At 38.6% G+C, this 25,156-nt stretch overlaps 1 protein-coding gene and 1 pseudogene across 1 annotated transcript; both read right to left on the bottom strand.

Annotated features, from left to right (window-relative positions):
- Nucleotides 1-6,802, bottom strand: part of LOC110762175 (cytochrome P450 78A7 pseudogene) — a 49,493-nt pseudogene extending 42,691 nt beyond the window's left edge.
- A 2,166-nt stretch (nt 6,803-8,968) lies between these two features.
- CYP78A7 (cytochrome P450, family 78, subfamily A, polypeptide 7) lies at nt 8,969-11,006 on the bottom strand. Its single transcript, XM_021964773.2, has 2 exons — nt 10,008-11,006; nt 8,969-9,601 (listed from the first exon to the last, which is right to left on the bottom strand). The coding sequence occupies exons 1-2, from the start codon at nt 11,004-11,006 to the stop codon at nt 8,969-8,971; spliced, it is 1,632 nt and encodes a 543-aa protein (XP_021820465.2).
- Nucleotides 11,007-25,156: the final 14,150 nt, after the last annotated feature.

Genomic DNA, 25,156 nt, shown 5'->3' with positions numbered 1-25,156 from the left:
TCGGAGAAGGATAAAGAGCCGACATGTAATTACAAATAACACGACTTCAGTACAATAATACCGACGTCTAAAAGGACAGATATCGAACCTGAACGTTACAAAAGACGACGTCTTGGATGGATTAGACGACTATTATTTTACTAAAGACGACGTATAAATAGAGAAACACGGCTGTCTTTTACATGATCACGACGTTGTATATCACATACTACGTCGTTTATAGAAATAAATATGTCGTAAGTCATGAGCCTAACATATTTTCCACGTCGGTTATGTAAATATATAAGACGTAGTAAATATTAATAACGTCGTATTTTATTTATTTAAAGACGTAGTATATACATACACACGACTGTGTTTGTATAAAATAGGTCGTCTATTCTTCTAAATGAAAATTTTTTGGTTCATTTTTCAGTATACAGACGTCGGTTGTTTTTGTAAATGACGTTGTTTATTACAACAACGACGGTGATTTACCTTAACCGCTATTTCCACGTCAATATTAATGGAAAAACTGAAGTAACAATACTATTTCACGACGGTTATATAAATATATTCGACGTCGTATGATTTAATAACGTCATATTTTATTTATTTAAAGATGTAGTGTTTTCTTTTACACGACGAATGTTGTATAAAGTAGGTCGTCTATTCTTCTCCATGACAATTTTTTGGTTCATTTTTCAGTGTACAGACGTCGGTTTTTTTTGTAAATGACGTTATTTGTTACAACAACGACGGTGATTTACCCTAACCGCTATTTCCACGTCAATATTAATGGAAAAAACGAAGTGGCATTACTATTGCACGACGGTTATATAAATATATTGGACGTCGTATGATTTAATAATGTCATATTTTATTTATTTAAAGACGTATTGTATTATTTTACACGACGTATGTTGTATAAAATAGGTCGTCTATTCTTCTCCAGGACAATTTTTTGGTTCATTTTTCAGTGTACAGACGTCGGTTTTGTTTTGTAAATGACGTTGTTTGTTACAACAACGACGGTGATTTACCCTAACCGCTATTTCCACGTCAATATTAATGGAAAAAACGAAGTGGCATTACTATTGCACGACGGTTATATAAATATATTAGACGTCATATGATTTAATAACGTCATATTTTATTTATTTAAATACGTATTGTATTCTTTTACACGACGTATGTTGTATAAAATAGGTCGTCTATTCTTCTCCAGGACAATTTTTTGGTTCATTTTTCAGTGTACAGACGTCGGTTTTGTTTTGTAATTGACGTTGTTTGTTACAACAACGACGGTGATTTACCCTAACCGCTATTTCCACGTCAATATTAATGGAAAAAACGAAGTGGCATTACTATTGCACGACGGTTATATAAATATATTAGACGTCGTATGATTTAATAACGTCATATTTTATTTATTTAAAGACGTATTGTATTCTTTTACACGACGGAGGTTGTATAAAATAGGTCGTCTATTCTTCTCCAGGAAAATTTTTTGGTTCATTTTTCAGTATATAGACGTCGGTTGTTTTTTTGTTAATGACGTTGTTTGTTATAACAACGACGGTGATTTCGCGTCATGGTTTTACTTTGCAAAAGACGTCGATCGATTTTACGACGGTTTGAAAACCAAATTCACGACGGTGAATTCCCGTCGTCTTTTGCCTTTTTTGTAGTAGTGACATGGTTTTTATTGGGTGATTCGGGACTGGCGATAGGGAGTTAGACAAGATGACTAACAAAAGGAGAATTATGGAATGATTAAAATGGGTGTTAGTTCATATAAATAGGCATTCGGGACCAAGTGGTATAAGCATGGTATGGGACGTGCAGGTCTACTTGTCCAATTTTATGAATTAACGGGAGTAGATGAAGAGCATTCATGCATTAACATTATTAATCTGATATTTGGCAGTGTGATTGCATGTCACTTAATTTAGTTATATCAATTTACTGTGGTAAGATCTCATGTCCCTAATGAGCGGTGGTTGCTCATCCTTCACCATGTTTAATTTTTCAGATGAATTGGTGGGCAAACCAAGAACTAAACAGTTGAGGCTGAATTAGATTAGAGTGATAAAGCTTTATTTATTTCTTATAAAGTTGTAAGATTTTAGAGCTATTTTTATAAGAGCAGTTTATTTTAAACCCAAGTTTCAGCTTCTATTTATTTTATTTCACATTTTATTTTCTCAAGAACCGGGCGCGGGGTTTCCACCAACCTCCTGGTCTAGGGTGTGATAGACACCGATCAAAAACATGGAATTTCCTCTGCATCTTCGAATTGGACGTAGGCTGTAAGCCGAAAACCACTATAAACTTACGTGTGTTGTTTAGTTTACCTGCATCTGTCATTATTTGTCTTGTTGTATTGGATTCATATTTGATGCTCATGGTTTCAGTGCTTCTAAATTTCTATGAGACTTTTGAATATGTCGGCGAAATATGGAATAGAAAAAGTTCAACGAGAGGAAAGCTTTAACATTTTGTATATGACCAAATCCTTCACCAATCGGCACTCTTTATTTGTCACAAGGTACACCTATCCAATTTTTGATAAATTTGTCATAGATATTTGAGACATTTTGATGTGGGAAATGTTGTGTAGATACAGCTGCACCAAAATGGATTCAGTTGCATCCTCAACTTGTGATACTAGCAAGTGCACGAGCCGTTCGGTAGTATAGCGTATGTAAGTGCGAGGTCGATCCCACGAGGATTGGTGATTGAATGATTCAATTCATTTTCCCTACACAAAACAGAAATAAAAAAGAAAGGAAATAAATAAAACAAGGAAGAAAGAAATAACTAACTCAAGCAGATAAATTCCCAAGTTCAATTAGATTAACGGATTGATTCTAGCTAAAGTATGATTAAGCCATGGTGTTTGGTCATAATCTTGTGTTCCTAATTCCCTAATTTGATCATTTGTTGTCTAACCTAAAATTAAGCATTAGGAACCCATTAAGCATAGAAGAACAATTTAAACAACCAAGCATGTATCTAATCCCTGTTGTCGAATGTCCATACATACTCTTCCTATTCATAGTTCAATTCGAATTAAAGCATGGTGTCTACTCTTAATTCAAACCAAGATAGCTAACATGCAAGCCTAAATGGTGATCAATCATTCAAACTAGCATATTAACTTATAAGCATAATGAATAAGAACAAAAATCATAATTGAAACTTGGAAACTAATCAAACTTGAAACTAAAGAAAAGAATTTACATAACAATGAAAATTAAGTAGAACTTGGAAAAACTTAAGGAGAATTTCAGCACAAATATTTCATTACTACAATTGAAAACTAGAAAATGAAACTAAGAGAATTTGAGGGAGAGAAGGGAAGGGAGCTCTAGAGAAGTGTTTGAGAGCTCCCCCCCTTGGGGTGTGTTTACAAGCTTGGGAAACCTCACTATATATAGGCCTAAGGAAGCTGAAAATCTGAATTAAGTATGGCTAATGCATACAACACTTGTTTTATAAAATCTGAAATGGTTGATACACTTCACTAATGCATACAACACTTCCATTATAAAATCTGAAATGGTTGATGCACTTCACTAATAAATCCCACCAGCAGCCCTAGCTCATCTTCATGTCACCATGACCAAGCTTCCAACCAGAAATAATAGCTCATCCTGAGGTCAGCATGACCAGCAACTTCAAGGGCTTACTAATTGGGCTTCCCTTAAGCAAATTAAGACTTTAAGCACTCAAACTTGAAGTTCAGAATGTCTTCTTTCCAGCCATATATCATTTGGGCCAATCCAAGGTCGGAGGAGGAAGTTAAGGCCAAAACAAATTGCTAACTCATTTTGCGCGCTGATAAAATCCATCCTGAGTATGGCTCTGTGTTTGCTAGGTAACAGACTCCATATTTATCTAATGGGGCTGAATTTTGGATATGTTATATTACACACCCATTGGAACAACTTTCATGAAGAATGTGGCCTCATCCGAGCTATGTAGGTTGCTGAAACAAAGCTTGCAATATGACCTACGAAACTGGGCTGGCAGGGGACTGTAGCCAAAGTTGAGTTTGTCTTTAAGCTCTTCATCCATTCATCCAAATTAGGCCCTAACATGCATGGATTGCATCATTTACTATCCAAAGCCCTCATTATTACCTAAAGCTCAATGAACTGAAAGATAAACACAAAAAGGATTAAAAGCACAAGTTTAACTCAAAAACATAACCAAATCATAAGCTAGAAGGGTACAAAATGATATGTAAATATGCACCGATCAGGAAACACAATTGTTGTTGCATCAGTTTGTTATCTGTCAGATCTAGAATTTGGAATGAGTTTGGGTAGGGGTTTATCCAGTGAGGGCCAATTTGATAGGTTATGTGAAGTTTGGATAGTGAGAAACCATAATATTTTGGAGACACCACAAGAAATTGGAGAACATTTGTTTGGAACCATCTTTGAGAAGGCATGGTGTATGTTTTCTAACACTAGTAATTGGTCTACGGACTTTCTAGTTAAATCTGTTTGTCCCTGCTATATGGTTGTCTAAACTTTGGTGTTTTGGAGCAAATCGAGCTTGATGTTCAAGCATTTGGTGAGTGCAAGTGGCACTTACATTCAGCTCTGTTAAGGTGTGTTTGATATTGTTGGTGATTTTGGAGAAGCTGAGGTTCTTTGTCTGAATCACAACTGTTCTTATCAAGGCGTTATCTGGTTTGCAAGTTGGAGAGTTGGTTGAGCTTGTTATTTATCTGTCACAAGAAGGCGTGGGAGGAAAGTTCTGGTCTTGTGGCTTCGGGACAATTTAACCCAGGAAGAAGATTGTTAGAATTTGTTGGGTTAAATTAAAAGCCCATTTGTGTGGGTTAGAGAAAGACCACCTAGTCCACTTGGTTGGTAGCTTAGGGTTTTGAAGTTAGTCATTTGTCTCCACTTATATAAGTCATCTTATTCTCATTTGTAGTGTGTATTGGTGGATTTAGCTTTATGCACATGCACTTTAAATATGAAGGGGGAAATACAATACAACGAACTAAAGAAATAATATAATTTTGGAGATGTAAAGCCCGAAGGCTACACAGAGCTCCTACACAAACTTACTTGAGACAAACTTCAATAAGATTGATACTTCAAATACTCTACTACAACACACACTTGATACTCTTGATACACACATAACATAGTGTGGATACAATGCCTATTTATAGGCCAAAATATTAACTTAACACTAAACATAATCATAACAATTATACCCACTAAACCTCACATTAACTTCAACTCATAAACTAGACATAATAGCTAAATGCTTTAGATTCTAACTTTTTATTTCCTAAACTTCTGACCTTTGAAATTACCCCAAGAATCTCTCCTGTAATTTCAAAGCTTATTAACATAGATGCTTTCCCTCTTACTCGTCTTCCATGTTGCTTATGTTCACGATACTTTAAGGCTGGCCAATACCATTTTCTTCTGGATAATTATGCCGCCAAGTGTTCTGCCTCATTCTTTGTGTTTTTCCATATGCTTGAAAAATTCGGATGTGCGCCTCCATCAAAACTAATATGACACATGAATCGCATTGAAGGAAGTTGAGGTTCCACCCCAAAACCAATTGGCAATGGGGGGGAGTAGCCCAACTCCTTATAAGCCCTTGCTAGGTTTCTCAACTTTCCAATGTGGGACTTTTTACCTTCACATTCTCACATGCCCCTGCACATGTGACGAATTTTCAAGCCTAGCACGTGGAAAACACATATTGGGTGACGTGGAGCACATGTGGCCGTTGGGCTTTCACACGTGGGCTAACCTGCTCTGATACCATGAAGGAAGTTGAGGTTCCAGCCCAAAACCAATTGGCAATGGGGGGAGTAACTCAACTCCTTATAAGCCCTTGCTAGGTTTCTCAACTTCCAATGTGGGACTCTTTACCTTCACATTCTCACACACATTGCATAAGCCGGTACCTTGGTTATAAAATTAAAATGTAGTTCAACATTAAGGTTGTGTCCAAAGAAAGCAAGACATCAACAAAATCGGAATTATCACAAACCTTTCAATTTTCTCAACTCTGTGCTCCTCAATAACTTGCACAACCACTTTTCTAATACGAGCAACAAGCAATGAACATTGTTCCTTAATATGAAAAGGATTGTAAAAGCTGCTGAGCCATGGGAGATAATCTGACCAATTGAAAGCTCTCAAAAGCTCAAACCCTTCTCTAACAATCACATGCAACTCCCTGGCCTCAGCATTATTGCACGGAACATCATATCTATTACCAAACACCATGCCCATGATATTGTTAAGAGCAGCAGCTTGAAGATGTTTGCTAGACCAAAAACTCCACAAAGAGTTTGTTCATTATGAATGGACCTCAACATGGTGGCACAATCGAACTGTCGTCGGTCTTCGTGTGCGGAAATGCGTTTAGGAGTGCAGAGGTTAACAGACGCAATTTTTCTCAGAAGTCTCCAGTGTGATCCATTTGGTGCAAAACCAATGGCACGGTTGAATATCAGGCACTTAGCGGATTGCTTAATTGGGCGGTTGGCAAAGTGGGAAGAGGTTAAGATTTGTTTAGCAATATTAAGGTCAGAAGTGTTTACAGCAGGGGTTGAGCCCAAACTGAAGGCCATGAGTTTAGAGGCTGCATGGCTGGAAGCCATGCAAGCCAAGGTACGATGAGGCAGACCATGGCTCAAGCTCAATAAACTACCAAAGAGAGGGAGGCCTAGTGATCCGGGTATCGAGACCCAACCCATTTGGTTCCTGCCATTTTTCCATGCTATGCTTTATCAAGAAAAAGCCCAGGTTAAGAGGGTTAGAGATAGAAATTATGCAAGTATGACCCGGAAAAAGAAACCATTCGGCAAGTTTTCTGTTCCCGAATGTACAAAGGCTTCAATTGAAGGAATTGGGTAGCTTAGAGAGCTTTGGGAAGTGGTCAGAGAGGAGGAGAAAGCTTGGTGTTGGTTTATGGGAGAACAATAGAGTGATTTTATTTATTCAACAATAGATGAGTACAAGGCTTCATAGAGGACTAGGCTTATTGGCCTTCAACAACTAGAAACTGTTTACTAGGCTTATTGGCCTTTTTCCTATTTTCTGGCTTATTGGCCTTTTCGTTCTTATCTCACTTGTACAAGAGGCAACACCTATTTATAGATTAAGGCTGCCGCCATTGTCCAAGTTGGTGAACGGCTAGTTTACAATATAATATTATTACCTTATTACAAGATTTTTATTAGGACTTTTCTAGAAGCCTACAATAATTATGTCTTAAAACTTGACTTTGTCAAAGTTGGTAGACATTTCTTGAGTTTTCTACTTTTTTCTAGATTCTTCTAAATTCTTCAAAGCAAGTGTGTATTAAATTTAACACTTGATTTAAATAGGTGTGCCTAAGTTTAGTACGAGGGAAATAGAAAAATGAATAAAAATGTAATGTAAAAATAAAAATAAAATAAAAACTATGGCTGATGGGGAGTTGCGTGGAGTGTGGGTTTTGACCGACATATATGTGTCTGCATGCATATACTTAGGTCCCTTGCATTCCTTGGTGTTGAAGTTCTTCCTACCCGATCTGACATCTTCTCATTTAAGCTCACATAGACGGTGCCAAGGACATACGTGTCAACTTCTCTTTCCACCACCACTACTATTGTGTTACAAGATGGTGCACCCACCGTTGATGCCACTCAATTTCGCAGCCTTCTTGGTGATCTTCAATATCTGAGTCTTAACTGATATCAACTTTGCCGTCAACAAATTGTCTCAATTTATGCACTGTTCATCTGCGCTTTACTGGGCTACTCTCAAACGCCTGCTTTGCTATCTCAAGGGTATTTGTTTATCATGGCCTTCATCTTTACATGCCTTCTCTGATGCGGATTGGGTGGGAAATTATGATGATGACACCTCCACCACTGCTTACCCAATTTTTCTTGGGGGCAATTTGATATCTTGGAGTTCCCGCAAACAACGATCTGTTGCACATTCCTCCACCGAGCCTGAGTGATCGCGTCGTTGCTTGCACCGCTGCGAAGCTCTCTTGGTTGCACAACTTACTTCGTGAATTGGGAGTCTCTCTCCCTTACCCTCCTATTATTGCATGTGACAATATTGGTGCTACTTTCTTCTGTACGGACCCTGTTCTGCATTCCTATGTGAAACACATCGCCATGGATCTTCAATGTTTCCGTGATCTTGTCGCTCAAGGCCATCTCAGGGTTGCTCATGTTTGCAATCTTGATCAGTCAGTTGATGCCTTGACGAAGCCGCTTTCTCGCCAGCGGTTCCACCTTCTCCGTTCTAAGATTGGAGTCCCCGACGACACTCAAACTGAAATCGTGATCTCCTCTCAATTACGCAAATAATCCTCTGTAATTGATTTTAGTTTCCTAGTCTGTATAGTTGAGGTTTTTGTCCTGATTCAATATATTGTATTATTTTTCATTTTCTAATATTTATAATATTTTACTTTAATTTTTAATTGTTTTAGTCTAAATTGACTGTTTTAACCCTCAAATTGAGGGGCAAGTTGAAAGACCTAATTGCAATGAATGGTCGAGTTGAAAGACCTAATTGCCTTAAAAATGTTCGAAGACCATATGAAATCACGTATAAATTCATGGACCGTTGAAGTTAAAAACTCAATAGTAGATGTAGCTAGGATTCCCCTTTGTCTCTCAAACTTGACAAACACAATTATTTTTTTATTTTTTTATTTTTGTTCTAACAATTTAACAAACACAAATTTCAGCAAAAGGGACACCAACGCATCTAGCTAGCAGCTTAAACACCAATTTTTCTACATAATTATGGGTAAACAACACAAGCTAGACAAACCTTAGCTGCTTTATTTTTTTTAATGCGACCTTAGCTGCTTTATTCTTCACTAAAACTCACTCACTCTCAACATATGCCACATTGGCAAAACTATGAAAAGCCATAACATCTTATACCACATTTGGCTCCTTATTAAACCCTTACTCTAATCACTTGAAAGTCACTCCTTCATTTCGAACAGCCACAGCAGTGAGAGGGTTCTTCATCTCACATGAAAGCTTCAACACCTCACTTAGATCAACCGGGTTACTAGCCACATCTTCAACCCAATTGAAATGGTGCACCAACTTAGCCACCCAAAGGCTCACTGTCAAAAGCCCTAGGGTTTTACCAGGACAAACCCTACGACCTGCCCCAAACGGTGCAAGCCTCAGGTCCCCTCCCCTCACGTCCATGTCAGCACCACCCTCACTCTTCAAGAACCTTTCTGGCTTGAACACCAAGGGCTCTTCCCATATGTTTGAATCATGGGTGATGGCCCACATGTTGACCATGACGGTGGTGTTTGCAGGAACCACCATGCCGTTGCTGAGTTGGACATCAGAAGTTGACAACCGAGCCCACGATAGGAGGGGCCCAGGTGGGTGTAGACGTAGAGTCTCGTTAACCACAGCTCGGAGATAGGGTAAGTTGGCCACGTCTGCTTCAGTGAGAACTTTCTTTCCCACAACTAGGTCAAGTTCATGGCGAAGTTTGGCTTGCACATCCGAGTTCAAAACCAACTCAGCCATGACCCACTCAGTCAAAAGTGCAGTCGTATCAGTTCCACGGAATATCATTTCCTGCACAGGAAAAAAGCAGAGTTTGGTGAATAAAATCAGTATATAAATAGGAATAGTTAAAGAGTAATGTTACAAACACATACTAAATCACATGATATTGCACTTCTCTAGAGGTTTGGCCATTTCTGTAGAGTGTTTTTTACTATGTACATTTATTTACTACTTTACTTAGTACATCTCTAATGTAAGTGAGATATACTTACATAAGTTGCTCTCACATCTCTAATAAAAGTGTCGTACAATTATAGGTTTATCGATTTATATAAGTGGGTCATGGTTAGTAAATGTGCAAAGTAACAACATTTTTTGTACATATAAATTGTCACATCGAATGTATAGTCATCTGATATAATAATAAAAAATTGAACAAAATTAAAGAGTATTGAATTAGAAAATGTATACAAACCCATAAGACGGCCACCATGTCATCCAGCTCAAGCTTCTCCTCTCCATCCAAAGAAAGCATGACATCAACAAAATCAGAGTTATCACAAACCCTTTCAAATTTATCAAGTCTGTGCTCCTCAATAATTTGCACAACCACTTTTCTAACTCGAGGAACAAGCGATGCACATCGATTCTTAATATGAAAAGGATCATAAAAGCTGCTCAGCCATGGGAGATAATCAGACCAATTGAAAGCTCCCAAAAGCTCAAATCCTTCTCTAACAATCTCATGCAACTCTCTGGCTTCAGCATTATTGCATTCAATGTCATACCTCTTACCAAACACGGTGCCCATGATATTGTTAAGAGCAGCAGCTTGAAGATGTTTTCTTAGACCAACAACTCCACAAAGAGTCTGTTCATTATGAATAGACTTCAACATGGTGGCACAATCAAACTGTCGTCCATCTTCGTGTGCGGCAATGCGTTTAGGAGTGAAGAGGTGAACAGACGCAATTTTTCTCAGAAGTCTCCAGTATGATCCATTTGGTGCAAAACCAATAGCGCGGCTGAACATGAGGCACTTAGCAGATTGCTTAATAGGGCGGTCGGCGAAGTGGGAAGAGGTTAAGATTTCTTTAGCAATATTAGGGTCAGAAGTGATTACAGCAGGGGTTGAGCCCAAACTGAAGGCCATGAGTTTAGTGGCTGCATGGCTAGAAGCCATGCAAGCCAAGGTACGATGAGGCAAGCCATGGCTCAAGCTGAATAAGCTACCAAAGAGAGGGAGGCCTCGTGGTCCGGGTATCGAGACTCGCCCCATTTGGTTCCTGCCATTTTTCCATGCTATGCCTCCTCTAGAAAAAGCCCAGGTTAAGAGGGTTAGAGATAGAAATGATGCAAGTATGGCCAGGAAAAAGAAACCATTGATCAAGTTTTCTGTTCCCAAATGTGCAATGGCTTCAATTGAAAACATCCACCAGCTTATTGGGTCCATTGGGGTTGGAATTGAGTTCATTTTTAGAGTGTGAAGGAATTGGGTAGCTAGTGCTTTGGGAGGTGGCTAGAGAGGAGGAGAAAGCTTGGTTTAAATAAGTGTCCTGTAAAAATAAAAAAATAAAAACTATGGCTGATGGTGGGGAGATAGCGTGAATGAAGAGTGGGTTTATTAGACCGACATATATGCGTGTGCATGTGTGTGAGCAAAATCAAGGCAAGGCAGGTTTACATTAATCAAACTCCATTATTTACAGCTTGATGCATGGAGTGATTGTTTGTTGATTGGTTTATCTGTATCCACCTCCTGAATATGTATAAATCAAGTATCTTTCACTTGATTGGTCATTCAAGATTTTCTACACATATAACTAATCTAGAGGATAAAGATTGTGATGAGCCACATTATGAGAAGAGATCAACCAAAGCTTTCTAGGGCAACCAATTTTATTAAAATTTAATTTTGAGCATTATTTGGAGAAACCAAAACATCGAATTCGACATTTTCGATCGAAACCAATTATTTGGCATTCTAGGACAATCTAGAAGTGACAGATTTTTTTTCTTCCATGAATTATTGTTTATTAGAGTCATTATTGACCTTCAGGAGTTATTAATTAGCTTCAGATTGACTTTTGTGATTTTGGTAATTTGCATTGTAGTTATTGCAGAAAGTAACCCTGTTCTTGCGGGCTACTCAAAATCATGGTTAAAGGTGACTCAAGAATCCTCATTGACTATATATCTCAAGGGGAATCATGCATTTGGCTTCTTTCTTTCAATGAATTCAGTTTTGCGAATGGTTCGGGAAGCTAATTTTGCAGCTGATGTGTTTACTAATACAGCGAAAAAGCTTGGAACCCGAGTTGTTGTGCCAAATCCTTGTAATTTCCTTTTTTCTAGCCAAAAAAAAATATTGCATCCTAGTTTTCAGTTGTAATGCAAGTAACATACGTTTGAACTACAAAAGTTCACCAACATGCTATTGATTTAGTAGTATTTGTGTTCTCGATCATTGAAAGAGTTCCCGAATTTGAATCTCCTTTTCTCTCCTGCTTATACATGAATAGAAAAATAAAATAAAAAGATTCAAGGGTGATCTAAACTTGTTGTATATTTTTTGGGGAGGGGAAGAGAAGGCGAGCTATATGAACAAGTGGAACACTGAATTCATATGACTTGGGATCCAAAATTTGAATTATATTGTTTTTGTTTTTGTATGAATATTAATCATTTTCGAAAATGGCAACTTGAACTGCCACCTTGTTGGTCGACATAACTTGCACATTATTTTACACTTCATGAAACAACAAAAAGAGAAAGAGAAAGAAAGGTTAACAATCTAGGAGATTTTAGTGCAAATATCATAAACTAATCTAGAAGATTTTAGTTCCTCTCATCGCATTTCGTTAAAATTAGTCATGTGATGGCAAGTGACCACCTTTAAATGAGTATTTTCATCCAAATTACATCTATATACCCATGACACAATATAAAACATCACATTTTTTGCTCAACAAGGCGATATGCTCTTCTTGATGGAACTGAATATGAAACCTTAAATGAAGAGCAAATGGCCTATTGTTGAACAAAAACGTGATTTTATTTTGTCTCCTAGCTAGGTATTTAGATATATATTGATTAAGATAACACTTTAAAGTTAGTCATATGACTGATAATTTTATCGAAAATTTTATCATAATGTAATGTATAGACCAAAAAATGAATAACTACATTGATTCGAGGCTTCAAAGCTAAAATGAGAACTTTTAAATGATACATTATCAAATGTGATTAAAAAAAACAAACAAACTAGAATACGGACCACTCCATTTTTTAAGAAATTCCCACCGCAGTTGTTGTCTATTTACAATGCCCAATTGCTCGTAGTCCGTTTAAGTAGGCTTTTGCAATTCAATCACACAACACACGCAGCCAGATTCCCAAGTATATGGAAATTATCAAGGCACCTAACTTTTTGCTAGTCTTATATTTTTGTGTTTTACCTTCACAAGTGGGACATTGGTTTTATCAAGGAATTATGTAGATTTTCTTCGTATCACTCTACAAGCACACATTCCGGCTCCCATGGTGTCTTCATCACCACCACATAATTAGACTCTAATTATTTGAGGGCAAATCTCTTTTCTTATCTTTTCTTTTGGGTTAGGTCAGATTTAGAGGTGAATTTGTTTTAATTTATGAGTAAAACATTTATTTTTCAAATATCCACCACCATTCCATGTTTAACTTTTCTGTCAACCTATTGTCGTATCATGGTAGTTATTTCCTTTGAGACGGCTTTTATTCATTGACTAGATATTATGGTCACACGTACAAGTCAACTATCACCAATTATATGAACTCTACTTAGGATAATGTGTAGTGGCTCCTGAAATGAAGATGTGGCTTAATTGGGAGTGGACACATATACAAATAAAGAAGAAGAATTAAAGATTTGCAAAGCAATACCAAAGTAAAACATTGATATCCCCGTTATAAGAAAGTTTTTTCCAATCAAAGCCCTACACCGACGCATGCGCCGGAAATTTTAGTCGCAGTTCCTACACATTCTCAACAATTAAAAAGAGAAATTATGGTCTTGACTTACAAAACAGTGGTTTCAAGTTGGCAAAATATCACTTTTGGTCCTTGTGGTTTACCACTTTTACAACTAAGGTCCCTGTGGTTTCAATTTGATCACTTTTGCCCTTGTGGTTTCAATTTGAAGCAATGAACAATCCTTAATTTCTGTCAAATTCTTCTAACTTTTGTTACTTATTAAGGGGCAATTTGGTCCAAACATTATTAAAAGATTTCTTCCTTTTTTAAATAAACAATATAAATTTAAATTTTTAAGGAAATTAGTTTTAAAATACAATAATAAAAAGAGATTTTCCATTTAAACCCCGCACTTCTCTTTGTTCACCCCAATACTTAAATCATTAAGCTGTAAGTTTTATTATTGTGTAAAAAGATAAAAAAAGGTCATCCAACTTAATAATTAACCTTAGTATATCTATACACACACCCCACCACTCTTCATATCAAGTTTTAGAAAAATACAAACTCCTCGACACGGCTCTTCTCTTTTAAAGACATAGAAAATTGACGAGCCTACCTCTTTAAATATGTGTGGGAGTTTATGGAAAGGCTTGTTGTGACAGGACCCGCCCCAAATTTCCTCAGAAACCGGGATGGATCGCGTCTGAAAATCCGACATCCTACAGATGCCGGGCCCATTTACTAAGAACCAAGACTTCTACCAAAATTTTGGCAGAGTCTCCCCTGCAAAATGAACATATCCCAAAAATTCAACCTGTTAAAAACACAGATACTTACAACCCAACAGCAAGCATGCATTACACAAACAATAGTGTTACAAACCATGGCCTCCGGCATCACAAAATAAACCCTACACGAGCGATAACAGAGCAATCTAACAGAATTCAAAATTTACAAGTAGGAAGGAAGGTTAACGAATTTACAAAGTATAAAGGCTCTACGAAGGCTCAAGTACTGAAGCTCGTGAATTCAGGAGCACACGACACAGCTCTGCTGCTCGTTCCAGTCAACTACTGGCTGTGAGGCGCAAAACAGAAAATTGTGAGTGGACAAAACAAAGTTTAGTTCCAATTAAATCAAAGTAATATAACCCCACCGTTTAGAAAATCATGCATAAAACCAATGCATTAAATCCATCATATTCAATAGTATACAAAGTTTGCTCAAAACCAGAGTTAAATCTGAAATCCACAATGAAACTTACAAATCAACCCATCCAAACCTTTCCTTATAAAACTCAAATCAAACTCTCGAAACACGTGCCCATTGGTACGACGAGCGGGGAAGTATCCTCACTCAGAAACAAGAATAAATGAATAGCTATATATATATATATATGTAAGAAATATAATATATAAGTATGACACACCTAGTTGTACCGGGGAAACAATCCAACAGGGGATTGTTGACTAACCACATGTAAACCGTCCTCCAAAAGACCATGTGGCTAGAGACGAGCTATCCAACTGGGGGACTAACTCTCAGCCAGCACGTACGGACGAAGAATCAAGACCCGTACACCTGAAAACAGTCCTACGCACGCAGACTACCCAATTAAGGGTCTATAGCAACACCCCGTTAAGGTATGCCCCGAGTCCCGACATTTCCAAGTATCTCACAATTCCATTTCCACAATCCAAATCAGGGGAGGTACACAGTGTAGTGCTTATAGCACTCCAAACTGACTTTCTACTCTCGCATCTTTCCATGCCTCATAACCAAATCTCAAGTACCCCCACTCATACTCAACAAATATAGTACTTTCCCAAATAGTATACATATATAATTCAAGATACTTGAATATGTCCAAAACCCAAACATATCACCAATACTTTATAAAACTAATAGTTTTGACTATAAAGTATAAAGTGAATTTCCATAAACCCTTAAATTCTTATGCGTAGTAATTCCATCATAAAACTCATGCAATTTATTTGAAAACAAAGTCCACTCACAAATAGTCCCAAGCCTGCTGTGTACGCGAAGTCGGATTACCTATTTCATAATACGAACACGACATTAAAATCCAACGCTTCCAAAGAAGACTTTAAATTAAAATCCTAATTTCCCGGGTTTCTCTTAAGTACAAGGAACGAGACGTTCCTAAGGTCCAACTAAAGGTTTCGAACGATGAAAAAGCCTCGGAAGACGCTCGGTCAACCGGACGGTCAAACTTTAAGTTAATGAATCGGAACATCCGGGGCTCCAATTCACGATCCGCGAATTCCTATACGATCCTAGGAATACAGGGAACAACATACGTGAAATTGGGTTTGATCCAACGTTCCAAACTGTCACGCCCCAACCCACGGATTTAAGTAACCTTGGGTTAAGACGTGATTCACACCTTAATTATAGAATTTAATAAAAACTATAACTAAAATGTGAAGAAACATTTAAATAAATAAAGTAAATATTTCACATAGAATATTCGAAACAACAACATCTAAAAGCTTGAAATAGTTATATTATTTTACAAGCCAGAACTACTAAAGAGTTTACTAAAAGAGTAACTCATTATTTATCCACAAGCTATGTACACAGTACACTCTTATAAATATGCCAAAATCATCACAAGCTCTAGCTTTCAGGTTCGATACTTGCAAAATCTATTAGAGGGTGAGCGAAACCATAGCTCAGTAGGGACATAAACCTTTTTACATGAAATTGATATAATTAAATTAGGTGACAAATAATCACACATCCAAATAGCACATTATTAATAATAATAATGCATGAATGCACTTCAATTAATGCATAATATATTGTTCACAAAATTTAATTAAATCAATCTCTGCAAAAGGCCCCCAAGAAACCCCTACCTTGATTCCAATGTTTTTACAACGTGAGATAACTCTACAATCCAACGCCTTGAGTTCCTCCAAAGTCTTTCTTGTTCTACCAACACTTCTTATATTTTTCCTCTTCTTTCTTCTCTCTATCACTTTCTTGTTCTATCACTTACTATTTATTCATGTTGTAAATAAAAAGTTAAGGGAATGGTTCCTATTTATGCAAACGAGAGTCGGCTTAAGGTGAGATAGAAGGGGAAAAGTCGGTTATTTCATGTAAGTGGTGTCAATTGGCATGTGTAAGTGATTGCAATGCTACCAGCTATAAGAGTTTTGAGCAAGAGGTGTTCAAAGCTTAGCAAAATCAAGCTATATTGATGACAACACACAAGATGATAATGCTCCTTGCTTAGCTAAAAATAAACGGGCATGTCTATCCAAATATGAATCAAAGTTGTCTGCCGTGCAAATCTCACGGCCTAGAGTTCCGGGCCGAGGGGACGTGCGTTGACACACGGTTTCCTGCTTTTGGGTGCGGTGCAGTTTGTGCGCGGGCGTGCCAGCACGGTCTAAAGTGCGTCGATGAATTGATGAGTGTTGGATGGTTGAGTGGTGCGCCTGTTTGAACTCGTCTTCCTAATCAAACGATTGTAGCCGAGAGAGGAACTGGTCTCGGCTATTAGGTTCACGGCCTGAACTACAAGGCCGTTGAGTGATGGTGTAGATGGTGAGTTTTGGGCGGTGCTCCGGCACGCTGCTCAGGGAGCGGCGGTCGTGTGATATATGGGGTGAGTGAACGAACAACAAGGATGGTGCTCCGGCGCCTTGAAAGTCAAGGGTCGTATGATATATTGATGAATGGATTTTCCTTACAACCTAACACTACTCCTAGGAAAGAAAGTAAAGATATTGAAAGTGCATTACAGGAAAAAATAAGTTGCTCCGTGGGAGGCTTTGTTTTTGGTGTTGAACCCTTTGAATGTAGTTTGAGCCTGGTATTTATAGGAAGAGTTCCTGGAGGAGTAATCGAGGCTGAAAATCTGCATGGTGGAGCCTGATTAGAGCAAGTGGGCAGTCTAATCGACATTTGGGATCGTGAAGTATGGTGGTGTGACCCCATAAATCCTGGTGAATCTCGACCGCCGTTCTTGATCGTGGGTTCTGAGCTTCTGGCCGTGGAGACGCATTTATGGCCTGGATAGCTGGTGAGCTAACCTCTCAAGCTGTCAGAATTCTTGTGAGAATGTCCACGTCTAATCACTCTGATTCTCATCACCAAATCCTGACTCCAGTCACTTCCCACCTTCCCTCATGCATTAAATGCTTATTTGTGGCCAGTGGGTTTGCTGCATTAAACAGGCACTACTTCATTAAATGAAGCCTGGGACCCTATTGTCACGTGATGATTTGCCTTTAATGCTTTGGCCGGAATTTGCCTGGCCTCGGCCTCGGCCTGCGCTTGAGGCCGAGATGATCATGCCTTAGCATTTCTTCTTTTGTCTTCAGGAGGGCGAAGTACCCTGGCGAAACGCTGCGTTTTGGTTTTTACGAGCAAGGGCCGGGGCCGAGAAAAGGGGTTCCCTCGGCCAGCCCATGGCCGTGATTTATTAGGCACAAATAAAAGTTGGTTACTCCAACCTTCTAAACTTAACCACCAAGTAATCAATAACATGCAAGAGGTGAAATAATATTAAAACATATTTGGATATTTAATTAAAGTATATATTTATTAATGATAATATTCATGAAAGTATAATCATGTACCAAGACAACAAAATATTTATTTTCATGAAATATATATATATATATATATATATATATATATATATATATAATTTTTAAAATACAGGACTTCACACAAACACATCAAACCCGAAAATCACACAATATGTCAAATTCGTTCGAGGCCCAAACGATATCCAAATTGAGATCCATAAACTCCTACGCACTCGAGACAACACAAGGATCATTTTAGGATAAAAATGTGACCCCACCAGATTGCCCACGCGCCGCCCCACGAGCTGACAGCGCGTGGGTGGCTTGAGCAAAGTTCAGGCAGCAGGAAAACTTCAAACCACGACTCAAGACTCCTACCTTAGGTAAAAGACACCATTTGGAGTCACTTTTGTTCTTGGACATACCCCAAATTCTCGACGGAAGTGGCCGGAATTTCAAATTGAAAACCGACCAAAACCTAATTCGAAAATCGAACTACAAACTCTCAAAATTTCTGGAAACCTATCCAACAGGCAACTAGAGCACGAAGAGTAGATGAGAAACCATACCTCACTCGTAGGAAACGGTGGCCGGACGGCGGCAATTGAAGGACTGAAAATTCGCGACAATTCCGGCTTGTTTTCTGCAGATTCCGGCGAGCACAGTGGACGGTGATGGCTGAGGCTGGTCGGGAAAGGAAGAGGGAGGTGGCGGTTCGATTGGGTTCGGTCTCGTGGCCGGTGGTCCGGCGTGGCGGCGACGGTGGGTGCTGGAAGTTGCGGCTGGGGAAAACCAAAGGGAAGGGGGCTGTCGCGCGCGGGAGAGAGAGAGTGAGGAGAGAGAGAGAGATTTAAGAGTTTTTATTAAAATTCCATTTCAATTTATTTACAGTTTTGCCACTGAGGTTATTTAACTCGTAACTTCTTCGTTTGAACTCCAAATCGAGCCCTCTACGTGTCTACAAACTCGGCTCAGTACGACCTTCCTAAAAACACGACTTGTTGCCCCAAACTCCTCCCGTATAAAAATGACCATTTTACCCCTGCTCGAGGGCAAAATTGGAAATTCAATTTAATTTAATTAAATTAATTAGTGAATAGTCTTAATTCTGGGTCGGGATGTTACATGTTGATTATCAACTCAACAATACCCAAGTTTTGGAATTCCAGTTACAATTCTTGGAGAGAGGTAAAGTTGTTCTCTTTCTCTAGAAAGTATTAAATTTCGGGTTTAGGGTTCTATTTGGTTGTATTTTTTTTGCTGGGAACAAAGAAAATTGTGGGGTTTAAATAAAAAAAATCTCTTTTATTTCTTATTTTTTCAGTTTGGGGTGTATTTAAGGGTAGTTTGGGAAGATAGTGGGGTTTTCTTAGAAATTGTAAAAATTTAAATTAAAAGATGGGGTGAACTTAAAACATGGGGTGAACTAAGAGAAGTGTGGGGTTTAAATAGAAAATCTCTAATAAAAATTGCTCCTTGCAAACAACGCTTTCTCTCACCAACAAACAAAAAAACAAAAACTCAAAACAATGGATTCAACTAGCTTCTGCCATCAACGATTGTCGTCGTCGGATTGGTACCTCGGCTTCTTCTCGTCCTCGCCGCCCTCCTCCGCCTCTGGCGAGGAGCTAAACGAGGCCGCGTTCTGGACCACTGACTTCACAGAGTCCAGCGACGGCAGAATCCCCAGCTTAGTTTGACTCGAAATTGTACTGGAAGCCCGCGCTCTCTTTGTCGTCATCGTCGAAGCCCATCCTTCGATTCCAAGATTTTCGGTCTCAATCCATGCCGACTTCAAGAAGGTTCCAGACCTGAGGGCAGAGCATAGTTGTAGAACAAAGTAGGGTAAATATTCAGTTATGCTAAGATACGCTCATATTATTATTCTTCTCCAATATGGAGGTATTTATACAAGTACAAAGATGTGTTAACCCTAAATAAAATAGGAAATATATCTAAATTACAATAGGAAGTAAATCTCTATTACAATAGGACTAAATAATAATTGGTAAGTAACCAAAATTCTAATGAAATAAGGAACCAAAATCCTAACTAAGTAAGGACTCACCAACACTCCCCCTCAAGTTGGGCAAAGATATTTCGCACGCCCAACTTGACAAGCGAGTCACAGAACACCATACTTGAGAAGCACCAATTGTAGAGAAGGTCTTTTCGTCAACCACAAGTGAAACAAGTGAAAAACTAAAGCAAAGTTTGCAGCAGAAACACAAGAGCAAACCCTAAAAAATAGGGCACATAGAAGAACACAGAAACCCTGTGAACACGGCAAAGGACACAGAAACCCTGTGAGCACGGCAGCAGATAAGGCAGAACACAGAAGCCCTGTGAACACGGCAAAAGCAAAGGCAACCAAACCCTAAAAATAGGGTAAGACAAGGCATGGCAAGGCAAAGCCAAACCCTAACAAATAGGGTAAGGCAAGGCAAAGAAAGTCAAGAGCAAAGGCAAGGTCAACGGGCATGACCACAACGGAAACACACCAGCAAAGGCATGAGCAACAATACTGTCATCATAACAGGCAGGAGCAACAATACTGGCACCAACAAGAGCAAAAAGGCAGAAACATAACAGGCATCATCAACAGCAATACAAGGCATTGGCACCAGCAACAGCAGAGACAACTTCTCTTCACTCCCCCTATCCCCCTGAAGAGAAGGGGTCGATGGAGCCATATGATCAATGGTACTTGAGAAACATGCACTACCTAACATTGAGATCTAGCAGAATCAGCCATGGCAAATAGGTGGTTAAATTGCAGCGGAATAGATGAGCAGCGGTGTCACTCCCCCTCAAATCTGACAATGTATGAGAGTCGAGATTTGGAGAAAGTAACACCCAAATAAAGTTGCAACACTCCCCCTCAAATCCGACACTGGTAAAGGGTCGAGATTTGGAAGAAGAGAAATTGAAATAATAGTAAAGAGACTTAAGCATGCCAGTCTTGTGGTAGAAACAAATGCAAGATGGGAAGGTGGTAGGGAGGTGGATGAATTTGTATAGATAGGGTAGGTGATGTTGACAAATGTGAGAGGTGTTGATAAAGGAAGAGACATATGGTGCAAAACAAGTCAAGAAAATAAAGGATAAAAAAATAGGCAAGACATCCAGAATGTGGGCAAGAGATGAAAAGACAAAGAGAGCTCAAGAGATAGAGCTAATCACAAAGGGTGTTGGCATGCAGAGAGAGAACATAGAATATTGAATATAAAAAGTGAAACAAGTGGAAGACAGAGTGCATGTGGGATATGGGCAAGACAAAAAGCCGGGACAATGTCGGCAACACAGAGAGAGTTAGTAGCTGTGCAAAGGGAACAACGACAGTGTGGATTGGCCGGGATAACTTTGAATGAATTGGTTTTAGACTGGTAGGGTATGGGATTGCAGATGCCAGACGAGCCTGTAAACTTAATTGGAAGCTTGACTTGGGATGTGATACCAAGTCTGTAACACAGAGGAAGAAATCACGGCAGATATGGCTCGACGAGCGTTGACGAGGCTCGTGGAGGAAAGCAACGGCTCGGTGAGCGGTGACGAGGCTCACGGAGTAAAGCAACGGCTCGGTGAGCGGTGCCGAGGCTCACGGAGTAAAGAGACTTGTTATGAAGTTTCAAAGATAGAGAAGCTGAGACATCAAGAAAGACCATAAGATGAAGACCCATGATGGGTTAGGAATGAGGAGTGCCAACGACTCTCAATTTGGCAGAGGTTATCACAGGAGAACACAGCGGAGCACAGCAAATACACAAATATGGTAGATGCACGAAGACAGGAATGACACGAACACAGCGACACAACACACAAACCCAGGAGGGCACACAAGGCACCGGTAGGAAAAAATATGAGGCTAGAACACGGGTGAGCTCAATACATAGGTCACCAGAAAAGTTGGCTCTGATGCCATGTAGAACAAAGTAAGGTAAATATTCAGTTATGCTAAGATACGCTCATATTATTATTCTTTTCCAATATGGAGGCATTTATACAAGTACAAAGATATGTTAACCCTAAATAAAATAGGAAATATATCTAAATTACAATAGGAAGTAAATCTCTATTACAATAGGACTAAATAATAATTGGTAAGTAACCAAAATTCTAATGAAATAAGGAACCAAAATCCTAACTAAGTAAGGACTCGCCAACAATAGTCTCATGGGCAATGAACAAGGTAGACACCATTTTTTTATGGAGATTCTTTGGTGGCGATTGGTTGTTTGGGAGAAATCTTTTAATAATCTTTTAAAATTGATTTTCATTGCATAGCATTGTTGTCGCTAAGGAAGGTTTGAACTTAATCCTAAACGATTTCAAAGTTCCAGCAAGCATTGTTGGTTGATTTTGGCACAATTTGGTTATTTTGGTTTGGGGTGGGCTTGGGTGGTTGTGATGGTGGTTGGGTTACAGGAAGGTGGTGGCTGGCTGACTGGGGTTAGGTGGGTGTCGGTTAGTTGGGCAGTTGGGTTAGGGGGAGAAGGGGAGAGAGGTTATATATTTATTTTAAAATTGTAATTTTCTTTAATTTATATTAATGTTGTTTCTTTTTAAGGAATAAATTTTGGACTGAAATACCCCTTAATAAGTAACCGAAGTTAGAAGAATTTGACAGAAATTGAGGATTGGCCTTAAATTGCTTCAAATTGAAACCACATGGGCAAAAGTGATCAAATTGAAACCACAAGGACCTTAGTGGTAAAAGTGGTAAACCACAGGGACCAAAAGTGACATTTTTCCTTTCAAGTTTGAACTTCCATAGCACCTTAATAGCGTATGTGAGACCCCTCCCTCTTATAGTATAGGCATTGTTGGCAAGTTTACACCATTTTTTTTAATTTTTTGGACATGTGTCAACTGCTAATTGAGCCAAACATTATCCCTCTTCTTATAAATAAAAGTTTTTTTTCTTCTTCGTTACAAGATGGGCTGGTAAAAAACTGTCAACTAGCTCATTCACTACTCCAAGATATTCTATTATTTTAACGTGACACATTCGAGACAATACATTTAAAAATAAAATAAAATAAAAACCTAAGCAATACAATCATATGCAAAAGAAATGATTTTGAATGGAAGGTGCTTGTGTTTTACCATTGCACGTGGGACATGGATATTATCAAGGAATGTAGAGATTCTAGATATATATCATTGGAGCAAGAGTAATATAACCGAACCAGAAACTACACGTACACTACAAGAAAACCTTAATTATAAACTACAGGTATACTCGCGACTTGTGTTCATGTTAGTCACAAACTATCCGTGGCTAAATCATGTTAACCACAGATTGAATATAGATTACATACAAGAGGTCCTGGGTTCGATCCTAGGCACTTGCGAATAGAGCAAATTCTGTTGGGAGAGGTTCCCGCTTTGCGCCTAACCGTACCTCGAGGGATTTAGTCTCCGCAGTCGCGCGGGGGATACCCTGGGAAACCAAAAAAAAAAATTATAGATTACATACCTGTGGTCGAAACATGCGTTGTCATTCATTTCACGGCAAATAGTGTCCGTGGCCAATAAAGAGTTAGACCCCACTTATACTCCACCTCTCTCTTTTTGAGAATATGAAAATAATATTTTTTGAGAATTTGAGAATTTGAGAAGTTGCCATTCATACGCAAATTATGTGGTTCCACTCCCCTGAAGGAGGCTTTTGCAATACAATCATCTAAACACGCCACCCAGATTCCAATGAGTGTGAAAATGAGGAACCTTGCGTTCCAAGGCAAGTTTAAAAAGGGGAAGCTGTCTTATGTTTCCTGCACATGGAACATAGGTTTTATCAAGGATGCAGATTTTGAAAGGGTTATTGCAGCACATACATTCCGGCGCTTTATGGTGCCATCTTCATCACCAACCATAACTTTGAGAGACAATTTTCAAAAATAAGAAACAATAACTTGCATCACATTTATATTATAACACGTGTACAAGTTATATCACGTAGAAATTGTACCAATCTTAATTCTTCTCATACTTCATGATGCTACAACTTTGTTAGAACAGCCCAATGGGGGATCTAAATGGGGCTTAACCACCCGTGTGCTGCAAAATGTAGCAACTGATGTCAAAAAGCCATCCTCAATGGAACCAATTGGGTCTTTCATACCCCAAGCCTGTCCTGAGGATTGCATACATCTCCATATAATAAAATTCTATAGTGATGGTGTTATATATGGACCCCTAATGTGGACCTTCATATTAATCACAGGATCATTTCATTAAACTTACGTGAAGTTGCTATTTAGATTAATCATGTGGCTAATATGATGGTCCACATCTAAGGTCCATATATTAAGTTGCTATTTACTATCTTATACAGTCTACCATTGGGCTTGCCCTTATAAAATTTACTCTCCTCCTTGTCAATTTTGAACTGGGTCGCGGAATCGGTACGTTAGTGACCTGAATGATGATCAATAGATTTAACAAACCGAATTCGTTGAGGAGAGCTAGAATAGTCCTATTATTTACTCACTGTCCTATAAATATCATGCCCACTATACTCCACACATGATCGACAGATTAGATCGCATAAATGTCATGCTTTATTATTATTTGCCAAATTGCCGATTGTTTGCCTACTATAATATCATGCATTCTTGAGCACCGTATTTTAAATATCATGCCTACCGTCCACACATTCATACACTGATACATTAATAAAGTGCACCTCATTTTATCTTATATATGAGTATTATTAAATAAATACCGTACTGAATTAAAATGTTACACAAATTGCAACCCGAAATACCGTACCGACTATCCCTACCCCTTCGTATCCCGTACCACGGAAATTAGCGTAGCTTGGAACGGAAACTGTTTCCATTCCACGTACCCTCTTCTCCCTCTCTCAACTGGATGTTGGTCCAGCATATTTCCAGCAACCCAACCTTAAAAAAGTGCATAAAAGCACCTTGTCTAGGTTGGAGGAGCTATGAAGCTAAACTTATTATTATGAAAAGGGTTACCAGGTAACTACCGAACTGTCCCTATATTCATAGTGCTATTTGAATCTCAAAATATTACCTCGGTTGGGTATCCTCCTTACATGGGTCAGTATAAGAATCATTATTGCATC

The sequence above is a fragment of the Prunus avium genome, chromosome 8 (assembly GCF_965620075.1).
Source record: "Prunus avium chromosome 8, drPruAviu1.hap1.1, whole genome shotgun sequence".
Classification (NCBI taxonomy): Eukaryota; Viridiplantae; Streptophyta; class Magnoliopsida; order Rosales; family Rosaceae; genus Prunus; species Prunus avium.
The sequence above is the reverse complement of the archived record's forward strand: the minus strand, read 5'-3'. Positions and strand labels throughout refer to the sequence as shown.

Coding starts and splice junctions, on each gene's coding strand:
- CYP78A7 (XM_021964773.2), bottom strand. CDS start 11,006: ATGAACTCAATTCCAACCCCAATGGACCCAATAAGCTGGTGGATGTTT. Junction 9,602..10,007: donor ACATGGTGGCCGTCTTATGG/GTTTGTATACAT, acceptor TTTCCTGTGCAG/GAAATGATATTCCGTGGAAC.